Below are 12752 nucleotides of genomic sequence, written 5' to 3'. Positions count from 1 at the left end.
CGCTCGCCCTTGTAACGCTGCGTTTTGTGCGTGCAGCTGGCCACGGGCTCCGTAGTCCACGTTTGGTGCGTTCCTCTGTGTGAAATTTTAAGCGTCTTGGGCAGGGATCCAAGGCAATGCCGCGCCTTTCGTTAAAGGCGGTCGGGGGGAACGTGGCGTTCGGTTAAACGTCGCTGTCCCGGGGCGGCGATGAGGCTCTCCCCTCTCCTCCCCAGTTCCTGCGGCGGCAGCAGGTCCTGCAGCTCTACAGGGGCATCCTGCGGGCCCTGCGCCACGTCCCCGCCGAGGAAGATCGCCGCTACTTAAAGGACTGGGCCAGGGAGGAATTCAGGAGAAATAAAGATGCTACGGAAGAGGTGAGGATGGGGATACCCGCAACACCCCCTGTCCCGCGCTGCACATTGTCACCGGGTTTTGGTCTGTGGGTGTCGCGTCCGGAGTGGTGGGAAGGCGACTGCTTTCAACATCTTTCAAGGAGCATTTGTGCAAAGAACTAATTCAGCATCTCTAATTATCCCCGCTGTTGGCAGGAGTAATGTTCCTCTTGATTTCCAGATAATAATCTGGATTCTGAGAGCTAAAACCCAAACAGATCTTGCTTACTTAAGCCACAGATCAAAAAAATTTGTATTGAATAGTATTAGATAGCTAACATAAACTTACTAACACTCGGGCTTTATTATAGCTTCTTTTTTCCATCTTCAACTATATTCAACGATACTCATCCAAAATAAAATTGGATGGTTCTGGCTATGAAGCATGTATGCAACGCAGAAGCCTTTACACTTCTTATATGGCTCCTCTCCTTTGCTTCTAGTTTGTTCCTTTTTCTCGCCAGTGCTCAAGGCGTTGGTGGCTGAATTACAGAGACAAAGCGTTACCAGTATTTAGGTAAAAATAATGTTGAGCAAAACATCCACTTGTTCTGGAATAATGCCCCTGTGCAGTTGTCACTATTTACTTGCAAAGGCGGCAGACACAGAGGCGTAAAGAAAACATTATTAGGAGTTTGGATCCAGTTCAAAACTGAGTTTTAAAGCAAAGATACAACTAGTCCCCAAATACATCGTTAAGGAATTGGAGAATTTTTTTTCATTTGTTCACCTGTTCATTTAACCATCTCAGTGACTATAGCACTACTTCACAGAAAGAAATAGATCACAACAGTATCGGTAAGAATTGTATATATTTGGATGTCTTAAAATCTGTGTGCTTGTGTAAAACCTGTGCTGCGTACAGCAGTTCCGTTCAGTACATTCCATTTTGTTTTACAGGATGCAATCAGGATGATGATTACTCAAGGCAACATGCAACTTCGGGAACTTCAAAGAACCCTTAAGCTGGCAAAATCCTGATCTTAATTTTGTCGACAACTGGACTTTAATCTGCTGTGAACAAGCACACTGTTTTTTTCCAGAATGTGGTTATAATCGCGGCTTTTGCTGACAACCTGGTAATATTTGAAGGTGGAATCTACCACAGTGCGTTTTTTTGTTTGGTTTTTTCCCTTTTCTCTTCTGGGTTTGGTTACCCTCCCTTGTGGAAATCATTCAGACAGAAAAGACTTTAGTGAACTGAATGGATGATGTAGCATGTGCGGTGGGAAAAGCAGAAAGCACCAAAAATGATACCAGTAGTGTTTTACCAGGAAAATTGAAAATAAATACAAGCCAGATTATTTTGTCTGTTTTCTATTGTGATACCTCTTTAAGTAGTAACATTCATAGTGGTAACAGCTCTTTCTCTACTGTGCTGCAGATTTTTACCAAAGTTCAGGGTTAAAAAAGCATTTGGGATAAGTAAGTGGGCCCAAAACAAATAAACATGATAGAACATCACAAAAATGTTTTGTATTTAGATATTGATTTTCAGTTGTTGCTGCATAAAACTTGAAAGGGGAGGTCCTTCTATATGAAAATGGGAGATTTTAGCCCCAGAAATGGTTATTACCAAGTTAACAGGCAGTACCTTCAAGTTAGTATTTAAAAGTCAACATGGAGCAGAATTACAAATAGGAGATGCTAACTGCGAATGTTGTGGTCTGTTTCTCCAAATGTCACATTACTCCACTTTTAATTCTTAGTGTGCAAATGTTCTTAGCATTCCATTGAATTGCGGTATATCTTTTTTTTCCATATAATTTGCAAATTAAAATGCCCAAGTGGGTCTGGGATTTTCTCAATATAAATAGCCAGAAAGCAGATAGATACCTGACTGTGCAGTAGCTGTGTGCGGTGGAGGTTGTGGTTTCAGGAGATGCAGGAACTCTTCCCTCTCCCACTCTGCTACGACAGTTCACATACAGAGCCACGTCCCCCTTGCCCGATAGGTTTTCTGCTGAGTGAGCGAGCTGGATGGTGCCACAGCGAGTCCAGTCAGTGCCACTGCTGGCCCAAGGGACAGGACGGGGTCATAGTCCCCTTCCAGGCTACAGGAGGGATGAAAGATCCCACTCAGCAGCAGGACATACACTTCTTGCTGGAGCCAAAGGGTCTTCAAAGCTACATGCTTCAGCAAAGATGCTCTGCAAAAAGCTGCTGCTTGACTAGAAAGAATGCCGCCTTTTTTTTTTTTCCCTCCTATTTTTCTTTCTGAAAGTCACTGTAGAATCCTTTCCCATGATGTTTGTTTAGCTTTACAGGAAAGGATGTGGCTCAGGCAGCCAGGGAAGCTGCTAAACAGTTCAGGTTTGTATAGACAGAAGCCTTTCAGCTTCTGATCAGTCAGTGAAAAATATGTATGGCTAAATATTTAGTTAAAAATCTAAATTTTAACATCTTCTCATAGAACACACTAACAGAACATGAGTGTGTTGGGATTGATTTTTCACATTACCAGAAAATGCTGTTTTAAAAGGAGTTTTGTCTAAACAAAGCCGCAGTCAATGTTGGCTGCTTCTTACACGGAGCCTTTCTTAGCCTTTCTTTTCCTTTCAGCCAGTGGTTTGATTTCTGCTCCTTAATCAGGAGACTTTCTACCCTGCCGCCTCATTGCAGTGCTTTCCGTGTGGCACCCTGAACCTGCATTACTCCTTTGACTCCAGTTTGTACATTTCCAGGTTGTGGCCACATAATCCAGGAGCAGGTCTTGACAGGCAGTGCCCTGGACAGCCGCTGACCTCCTGGGTGCTGCTGCCCGTGAGCTCCACTGCTCTGTGGGCTCACCAAGATAAAATCGTCTGCCAGAAGCCTTTAGGAGCCCGAGTACAGTCTGCCAGGGTAAGTAAATTTACTCCAAGTGGGTGCTGCAGAGAAAGGTAGATAATACGGGTATTTTGTAAAGAAGTCCTTCAATTCGTAGTTTTGAAGAGGGGAGGACTACAGAGGGGAGTAGAAAGGAATTAGCAGAAAATGCCTCCCGTTATTTTACAGTACACTTGGCTTCAGAAAACCTCTAAAATCAGTACTCTGCAGCCGAGTTCCTCTCTTTAATTACTGCTCCGGTGGCTGCCTTGGTAGTGCAGTTCGTAGGTGAAGCAGAGTAGCTAAAGCCGTAGCCCTGCCCTGTCCCTTGCACTTGCGTGAGCTCAGGAGGGTGCGTGGGATCAGCTGCACAACTCAGCCCTGTGCCAGTAACTCCCCAAATGGTGGGTGCGCGCATCAGCTAACAAACGGCAGTCGGTCCCTGAAGCCACTGTCTGTCCCTGGCAGACACTACTAGACCCGGGTTCCGTGTTTTATAGCCACAAACACCAAAGCTTAGAAGTTGGAAGTGCAATTTTCTGCTCCTCCTTCTGAGTCGGGTGAGGGGATTGCGTCTTGTTTCCTCTGGCTGGAAAACATTACACCGCAGGCTTCTGGAGCAACACTTATTTTAATTGCTTGGCAAAACATTCAACTTTTATCAAGGTGATACAAAAATTAAATAGCATGCTTCTGCATTCCTACAGTAGCTTAAACAAAACTGTAAACATATGAAAGTGTCTATGTTAGACTACAGAAGTCAGAGCAATAAAACTAATATTTCCGTAACTGCAGATATACTTTTCTTGTCTTGATAGTGCATTAATAGGAACTTTAAAAATATTGTTATATAATACAATTTTCTTTGCTTTATACATCTGCTAAGAAGATGAAAGCCTAATTACTAATTAGTTAATGGTGTCTTCAATACTGTAAAGTATTTTGAATTGATTTTAGGGCTCCTCAGTACAGAAAAAATAACAGTACTATCCTGTATTTGAATGGGTTTTGAACAATTGTTCTATCATGATCTGTTCAGTAAAGTTACTTTTCTAACAGAATCTGATGGAGCCGCCTCAGCAGGATAAGGAGGAAACCCTAAAGGGGTGCAGATACGATGAGTTACGGTGCCTCTAGTTTATTCGGAGTCTGTCAGCCTGGACAACATCATCGGTCATTGTAAGTTTTGATTTTGTAACAAAACACATCCATAAAAACTTCAAAATGTTGTTGAGTTCTATTTTGTGGGACTGTTGGTGAAACCAGTCCTGAGACCTACAGCCTCACCAGGGCCCGGCCCCTCTTTATAGAGCTACGAGGGAAAGAACAGGGAGAGAGGAATCATTCAGAGGAACAAAGGAAGACAATCTGGACAAGGTGTCTGGGAAAAAGTCCTGGCTGTGCCAAAAAAGAAACATTTGAGTACAGGGAAACAGGGAACCAAGCTTTCACTTCTTTAGCTAAAGGACTTTTCCAAGCTTCTTCAGTAGTACAGAATTCAGCCATTTGCTGCTTGAAGGAAAAGAGATGCATGTAAAAATTATGCCTAACAAGTAGAGCATGGTTACGGTAAAATATTGCCTAAACAAAACTTCTCGGTGAGATTACTCGAGTGTGGCCCCAACAACTGTGTAAACACAAGGAGCTCTGCAACCAGGACACCATTTAAAAAAAAAAAAAAAAAGACTAATTTAGCATTTGTTTTAATAATGTAAAACCGAAAGAAAAGCAAAGTGGCAACTGCAGCCTCTGTACCACATGGGATGGGATGACTGACCTGAGCATCTCGCTCAGCGGGAGCCTGGCCTCTCCCAGCTGAAAGCCTGCGACCGTCACCTGCCCGGGCTTGCAGTTTGGGTTGGTTCTGTAGCTTCTCTCCACTGACTAAGGAGAGACCATAGGGAGTATCTAAAATAGCATCAATAGCCCTTCATCACTAAGGAATTTCTGTCAAAAGCTCTCAAACATCCTTGATTTATTTCGGTATTGGTACCGCCACCTGTTTACACGTGGTATACAGCGGAACCCTTGAGCCCTACATAACCTATGTGGAAATAAGGAAATTCCCTTTTCAGAAAGCAGTTTTGGTTTCTAACGCAGTTTGTTTTCAAGCAGCACCTGGAATTTGAGAGTGCAATATTTAACGGACTCTTGGAAATAACAAAGAAAGGATCTAATCTGCAGCATCTTGTCATTAGTACAGTCTGCATATGAATTCTCCTCGGTTCTGGAGTTTCCAAAAGTAGTTCTACTCCTGAAAAAGAGCATTTTGTTTGGATGTAACAGGCACTACAAATGTATATATCTAACAATATGCCAGATTCCTGTACAGCACGTTCCCAAATGAGTCCCATTGCTTGTCTTTACCTGCTTGGTGGATGCTAGCTCTCTTTCTGCAACTTAGTCCTTAATTTGCTGAGCTCCTCTTCTAAGCTTTTAATATGCTCCTTGAGCGCAGCTTTGTCTTGCTGCGCTTTCTGATTAGCTTGGCACCGGGCTTCTTCTATCTTCCGTTCATACCACTTCTCCATCTGTGTGGAAACGGCCTCAAAGAAGTACTGTGTTATCTCCAGGGCCTGGGAGGTGTCTCTGAGCGGTGGGGCAGGCGGCTGTCCCGCAGGCAGGACGGAGGGCTGCTGCTCCTGGCTCTGATGTGCCCCGGCGTGGTGCAGAGCTTTGTGCCTCGACTGCCCGCTTTTGCTGGACTTCTTTGTCTGAGTTCCTTTGTCGATGAAATAGCCGCTCTGTGGTTCAGTCTTTGCAGGTTCAGTCAAGGGCTGCAAAGCAGCTTGAACCTTAACGTGTCTCAGTTTGGAGCCCAAAAGCTCGGAGGAGGGCAGCTCCTGCTGGAACCTGTGGAACGTGCTGGCACTAACAGCTTTGTCCTTTGGCCTGACATCTTGAGCAAGGGCAGAAGAAGAAACCGGTCCGCCAACGATTAACTGTTGCTCTGTACCTACAGAATAAAAAATATACGTATATATTTAGAAAAGCTCTGGGCATTTATTTTAGCATTCAGAAATCCTCATTGTTCTATGAATGATATGGTTTCCCACCTACGATGCTGTGTGTACATTGTAGAGGCTCGTATTAGTTTATCGCATCTTCACAGTCAGGTGATAGAATAAAGAGTCATTAAAAGAGAAAAGCTGGCTCAGGCAGAGAGGCACTGCAGTGCGGCTGTGGGACTACAGACTGACAACAATCAAAGGACTGCACCAGAAGGACATGTAACAAAGATCAGGCTAGATCCCCAAAGTAGTTTATGTCTGCTGATATTTGTGAACCCTCTGCTTCTACAAGAATTGAAGCCCCACTAATTTTGCAAAGGTAACACATTTTGATGCTCCTGAACTGTTCGGTGCAGTGTAGCTCACACCCATGCTGCCGCAAGATCTCCTGTGGGGTCTTTCTGCCTTTCTATTCTGCTGAGGTATCCACGTCCGTGTCTGTTGACATAGTGTTTTGGGGGACATATACGATGTCTGTTGACATAGTGTTTTGGGGGACATATACGATGTATTTTACAAAAGCCCAGGGCTTTGCTAGCGCTCTCCTTGGCTGTGGAGACCTGAGCATTCTGCCCGTTTTCCTTTTTCCTCAAAAGCTTCCCTGGCTACGCACGGGCTTGCACCGAGGTCTTCCATATCTTCGGGGGGACCATGATCCCTGAATTGGCTTGAATGTTCTCAGCTGGTTTTGTTCTTGTCAAATGAACTAATAATTAAACAGACTTTGGTTCAAGGAAAGAGGAAAAAGTGAGAGGCTTACTCTAGATCCTTGCAGTTTGAATATTAACAAGGGAAATTAGTATTTTAGGTTCACATCCTTGCACCCTGCTATTATAGGTTCCATACATCTGAAAAGCACTAAATACAATACACTTTATTCAGTAGACTTTGGATAATCTGCACACCTTCCTGACAGACAGTGGGGTGGGTGCAATTCTCACTGGGAAGCTGGAGAAATTTCAGAAAATGGAGTTATTCAGAGCATCAAAGGACTTCAAAGACACAGTGACATGGAAGCATCGGGAAGAGCCACTGGAATTCCACCCAACTGTGTCTTAAAATATTCCCAGCGGCTGCCTTGAAGTGTAGTCCAATCCCAAGACATCATGCGCATGGATGGGGGAAAGCACACAGCAGAATTAGTATCTGTGGTATTAATACAAGTACCCCTCAGTTAATTAGCTCGCCTTTGAATGAATATGATATATCTAAGTACCTGACAAGGTTGTACCTGACGCACCGTCTTGCTGAATGCAAAAAGGCTGCCCAAAGCTCTGTTCTGGCATCTGGACTCTGCTCCTTCCCCCATCTTCCGAGAGGCTATTTGGGAGCGTGATGGAGGAATGCTGGTGGGAGCCCTCGGACTGGAGCATGGGCTGGTTGGCTTTACAGTCCTTGGCACTGTGGGGGTTGTTCTCAGTATCCAGGGTCTCAGTCAGAGACTCACAAGTGGACAAAGTTGATTTGGGTCTTGATGACCTGGAATCACCAGAAAGCTTGAGCTCCAGATTCTGAATCTTCAACATGCACCAAGTCTTCAGCTCATCGACCAAGGAAATCTATGAATAAGACACTATAAATTAGATAATCCTATGGTTCCTGGGCTGCTGAGGATGTGTGGCAGGGAGAAAGGGAAGTAAGCTTGGTATCTGTGGGCTTAGACTCCTTGTACAGATATGCATGCTGCCACTGGGAATATTTAAAGGGCTGTACATCAGAAAAGACGAAAAACTGTGCATTAGCTGATGAAAGGCACTCTTTAGTCCAAGCTACCACCTCTTAGATTTGAATGTGCTACTTCAAATGCAGCTCTAAGTCCTCTGATCAAGGCTGACTTGTTCAATCATACAGTCACTAGTACTTTCTAAGTGCAAGGAACGTCACATGTGGTCAAAGCTGCCATTTTTTAAGAGTGAAATTCAAATTAGACGCTTCTGGGACACACCTTTATAGCATTACCAACCTCTGCTCCTCTCTTCATTCAGTGATAAAGATGAGTCCAACACTGAATGATAAATTGCTAACAGCTTTCAAATTGCAAAGGTGCGTAGTAAGTGTCAGCTACAGAGGCATTTGCCAGTAATCATTTAAAATGAGTAGCTCTTTTAGTGAGTTGTTCATATGACATCATTAATTTAGGTCAGGCCCTAAATGCACATGGACATTTAGTCCATGCTTTTAGTAAAGCCCCACTCAGGTTTTTCCAGTAGTTTCAATTAGACCCAACAGAACAGGAACAGCTGATATCGCTTAATGGTAATTTCAGTTCACCTGATGTATCACTCCAGTATCTCCCTTCTTTGGAGCAAAGTATTTTGCGGATGTTAGAGCGAAGCATCTCGATCGGTAGATTATGCTGGGATTGTCACAGCTGCCAGTCTTTTAACACGGATTTGGAACAGTCTTATAAAAAGTCACAACCTTTTACTAGCACAAACTGTATTTCTCAACCCTTAGAAGAATACCAATAATGAGAAAATTAATTGTATTTTAAATTTACCTGTGTGAGTGAACAAACACAAACTTCTTGGCATCTTTTTAGGGTGAGTTTTTGCAGAAGCTAGAAGGGCAAGAGCTGGATCTCTATGGGAACAGTTATTCTTGTAATGCTGGTTAAACAAGCATACAAAAAGAACATGCCCATTGGCAGTGATACACAACTTGGAGATGGTGCACCGTTGCCAAAGTCAGAGGGAAGAACTGCAGCCTTTTAATACACGGAGGGAAAAAAAGATCACACAGAGGAGAAGGGAGGGATTCCCAGGGCACACAACCAAATAGATGAGAAGTAAAAGGCACAACGCAGATCTCAGTCTCTGTTACTATTTGCAGATGTTCCTGCAGGTGTCCTTTAATGAAGCGAAAGCTGAAAGCACAACTGTTAAAAATTTAGCGGTACAAATTTTTGCAAAGCACAATGTTAGAAAAAAGATAGTTTGTTCTAGATCCCACACTTCAGACCCACCAAATTAAATTATGACACTGGGACTGGATTGCACATTCCCCATTTCTAATGCAAAAGCTTTACAAATCTGGTTTAGAGATTAAGATGGTGGATAGGAATAATTTGGTCTTTAGAGCTTTTTTGCCTATTTCAACAGATGAGATAAATCACCAATATTCTCTCTGCCTGCTGGAATGAAACACTTGAGTTGATCCATCTGAGCTAAGAGGGAGTAGCTGTTTCAAGCCCTACCTGCCGTTTCTCCCCCTCATTTTTTTCCAGCTCAGTGTGCTGTTGCAGGCGGTGAAGGCACTCTGTTCTCTCTGCGGACAGCCGCTCAGCCATAAGCTTGTCTAAAACACGGAGCTGTGTAAAAAAAAAGCCACAATTTAGCTGAGATGATCATGTTAAAAACCAAACAAAACCCCCATCTGTGAACCTTGGAAGTCAAAGTACAGTCTGTCTTTGTCTTCATTTCTAGGAATGCTGCCAAATACAATTAGATGGAGCTCACAAAAAGGTTCAAGCACAAAATTATCGACAAATAACAATTACATTAAAAACAAAAAATAATTCAGAGGATCTTGAATCTCAGTGCAAACAGAATTCAGCAAGAGGGATTTTTACAGTTATGAACCGACCAGCTGTAGGACTGCCTTTCACCTTTAAGTTTCCCTCTTAGGGCCTCAAGCAGTTTAGATTTATTGTTGAAAGAAGCACCTGAAGCCACTTAACACATTAAATGTGTTTTTCTCAAGACCTTAGTTTGCAACATTAGATCCCTGTGGAATGTCACAGTTCCCTGGTCTTGAGTATTAGATATCAGGTTCGTTTTTACAACACAAGAAGCAATAAATGAATCATGACAATGAAAATATTCATTAAGCTTAGGATATGTTTCTAATAGTCATGTGGGCAAGCAGACCTCCGGGTCATATTCTTACTTGATGTTGAGTTTTGCTTTCCATCTGGCCCAGCTTAGCATTCATCTTATCTTGTACTGTCCCAAACTCAGCTTTTATCTCTTCTACCGTTGCCTCCAGCTGATTCTCCAGCTTATTTATCAGGGGCTCACAACGACATCCATTTATCGGTGCCTGAAAGGAGTAATACATTTACTTGCTACCTCCCGCTGTCCTCTTTGTGCACTTGGAACATTATCGCAGCCTCCTTGAGTCAGTCTTGGGCTCTTCCATACCATGTACTGTATCTCACCCTCCTGATAACATCTTACAGTAGCTCAGCAAACAGGCTATTAGTTGGAAAAGCACAGACTAAAAAAGGATTCATCTGATTTATATGGACATATCCTAACACACAGCAGTGTTGATTTTGCAAAGGCTACAACTCAGGTCGTGTATGCCATGGTACTGTGTGCCCTAGGAGTGCTTACCACACTACAGACTCCTACCCCATGTCTCAATGCTGGAATCCCAAATTGTATGAAAAATCTGATTTTGTGGACGTGTGTGTTTTTGCATGCATTTGTTTTTTAACGTAATGCCAATATGTGCTTGGTTTTTTTCCGTGTACTGTATGGCAAGGTCTCACTGCTCCTGTCTGCCTTCACCCTGCTGCCATTTGGCTGACCCTTACCCGCTGTGCACACCGCAGCTTTCCTTTGACTTGCATGATGCTGCCCCAAGGCTCCTCTGCAAGGGGAGCTGTGCTCACCACATCTAAATCTCTCAGGGAGATGGTCACAAAAGGCTGCCTTAAGCGAGGACAGCTAATCCTCACCGGCTTCCTCTGCAGTCCTCAGGCAGAAATTGCCTCCTTTGGGGGTGAGTCAGGAGCCCAAAGCGGCAGCTCTGAATCTGTCAGCAGAGGAGCCTCCCTCCCTCCTTTGGCCCTGCAGTACTGTTTCACAAATTGGGGGTTATTCCCTTGGCAGGGGAAGGTGGGTGGTTTTCTGAGAGCTAGAGGAGGCTTCAGAAATACACGTACTTAAGAAGTTCTGTTTGCCTGAGGGCATCAAAGAAGACAGATGAGCAAAAACGAAGGGGAGAGAGGAGTGTGATGTATTTAAGGAAATGCTATAAGGGAGTCTAGCTGCATTAAACTAATCTTAGTGAATAGATTAGGTTTGTATACAAATCCTATCTGCTATTTGCACCTCTCTTGCTATTCCCCAAATCCGTCCTACTGGTCCATCCTTCTACCATGAGATCGTAGGGGCAGGGAGATACTCCTTTTAACATATGAAAGGTTCTCCATCCTTCCTGATGTCTGCTATTAGGATAATCCCATAGTGCCCCTGTCTGGAAATTTCCCAAGCTTTCACAGTGAGCGGTTGGAAAATACGCCCAGTAAAACCTCCAAAGCCTGACCAAGCCTGACCTGAGTGATCTTCAGAATCCGCTGCATTTCTTAACTACAGCAGGGGACTGAGGAGGGGTGGTGGATGGATGTGAGAAGCTAAGGAAATGAAAGGATTGAACCTCCCAGAGGTACAGGAGGGCAGTATTAAGAAAGCAACACTGTAGAAGTTTACAATGTCTACAGGGTGATTTGCCGACTGTTTTAATGCTCCTCTATAAATGTGTACTACTAAATACTTGTGGAATAAAATAAGTTGAGTGGAGTAAAGTATCAGTCTCTAAACTGGAATAAATGCACATGAGCTGGTATCTTCTGGTTTATTAGTGAACCAATTTCCGTACCTCTCCTGCCTCAAGTAATCCTAGAATCCCCGGAGACACGTTGCAATAAACAGGATTGAAACAAAATGCATTGAGCACACTCAAGCTCTCAGTTTAGGTAGTAAGCTTCAGTGCTCACGCGCTGCTTTCGTTTATTTTCATTGGCAAAGCTCTCTGCATTTCCTGCTGGAAATCCTAATATTTCAAAGTGTATCATAAAAGTTCCGGTGTCATTTCCAATCACCGTTCACACCTTATTTCAAAAAAGGAAACAGTTCATAGATCAAAACTAGTTAAGTATGGCTTCTTTAGCACGCACAAAACCAGCTTATTGTTTACCAGACTTCAGGGCAAAATGCAACTGAAGCCCAAACAAGGGCAGTGGCCGGCTCACCTGCATCACCTTCCCATCCTTTCCTCGGTAGAGCGTGTAGAGCTGGTAGGCTCGGACCTCGTGGGGAGGGGGTGGAGAGGAGCAGTGATGTTTACTTCTGCGCTTAGGCACGTTTTGCTGAGGCCGAGAGAGAGTCTGCTGATCATTTGGGGAGATGGGGTCTGAGAGTGCCGAAATCTGCATAACATACACACAATGTTTTCCCTATTTATAAGCCCCCGGTACACTATTCCCGATGGGAACTGCACAAATCCATTGTGATAATTACAGCAAAAACCTGATTAGAACACCAATCCAGCTGCAGTGGCTGGCCACAACTTTGGTGTGGGTCAGCACAATAACCAGATTTCTGCACAAATCTGGTTCATGTCACCCTCAATGGCAGAATTTCCCCACCAGAAATCGGTTTTGTCTGAAGACAACCTCTGGCCCATAAGCACGGTGGGGCTGCTGCCCCAACTCACTGCCACGCCAAAGGGACACCTGTACTGTTGCTCAACAACTATCCCTTCTCTCTCTGCTGTATTAAACCTACTGATACCTTTTCCTTTGGCTTTTTCTTTTTGCTCTTCTTCCCTT

At 43.9% G+C, this 12752-nt stretch overlaps 2 protein-coding genes across 2 annotated transcripts in view; one reads left to right on the top strand and one right to left on the bottom strand.

The window, feature by feature from the left end:
* The first annotated feature begins 116 nt into the window (after positions 1 to 116).
* On the top strand, positions 117 to 1355 carry LYRM2 (LYR motif containing 2). The gene is made up of 3 exons (XM_009887535.1): positions 117 to 140; positions 216 to 356; positions 1275 to 1355. The coding sequence occupies exons 1-3, from the start codon at positions 117 to 119 to the stop codon at positions 1353 to 1355; spliced, it is 246 nt and encodes an 81-aa protein (XP_009885837.1).
* Positions 1356 to 5563: 4208 nt separating this feature from the next.
* The window catches only part of ANKRD6 (ankyrin repeat domain 6), a 35453-nt gene continuing 28264 nt past the window's right edge, over positions 5564 to 12752 (bottom strand). Inside the window, exons 11-16 of the mRNA XM_009887534.1 lie at positions 12715 to 12749; positions 12174 to 12350; positions 10082 to 10234; positions 9390 to 9503; positions 7634 to 7752; positions 5564 to 6146 (exon numbers count right to left, since the gene is read on the bottom strand). Coding sequence (XP_009885836.1) covers positions 5564 to 6146; positions 7634 to 7752; positions 9390 to 9503; positions 10082 to 10234; positions 12174 to 12350; positions 12715 to 12749 — 1181 coding nt within the window. The remainder of the gene's footprint in view (positions 6147 to 7633; positions 7753 to 9389; positions 9504 to 10081; positions 10235 to 12173; positions 12351 to 12714; positions 12750 to 12752) is intronic.

The sequence above is a fragment of the Charadrius vociferus genome, unplaced genomic scaffold, assembly GCF_000708025.1.
Source record: "Charadrius vociferus isolate BGI_N301 unplaced genomic scaffold, ASM70802v2 scaffold185, whole genome shotgun sequence".
NCBI classification, from domain to species: Eukaryota; Metazoa; Chordata; class Aves; order Charadriiformes; family Charadriidae; genus Charadrius; species Charadrius vociferus.
Note: the sequence above shows the minus strand (reverse complement) of the source record. Positions and strands in the feature narration are given on the sequence as shown.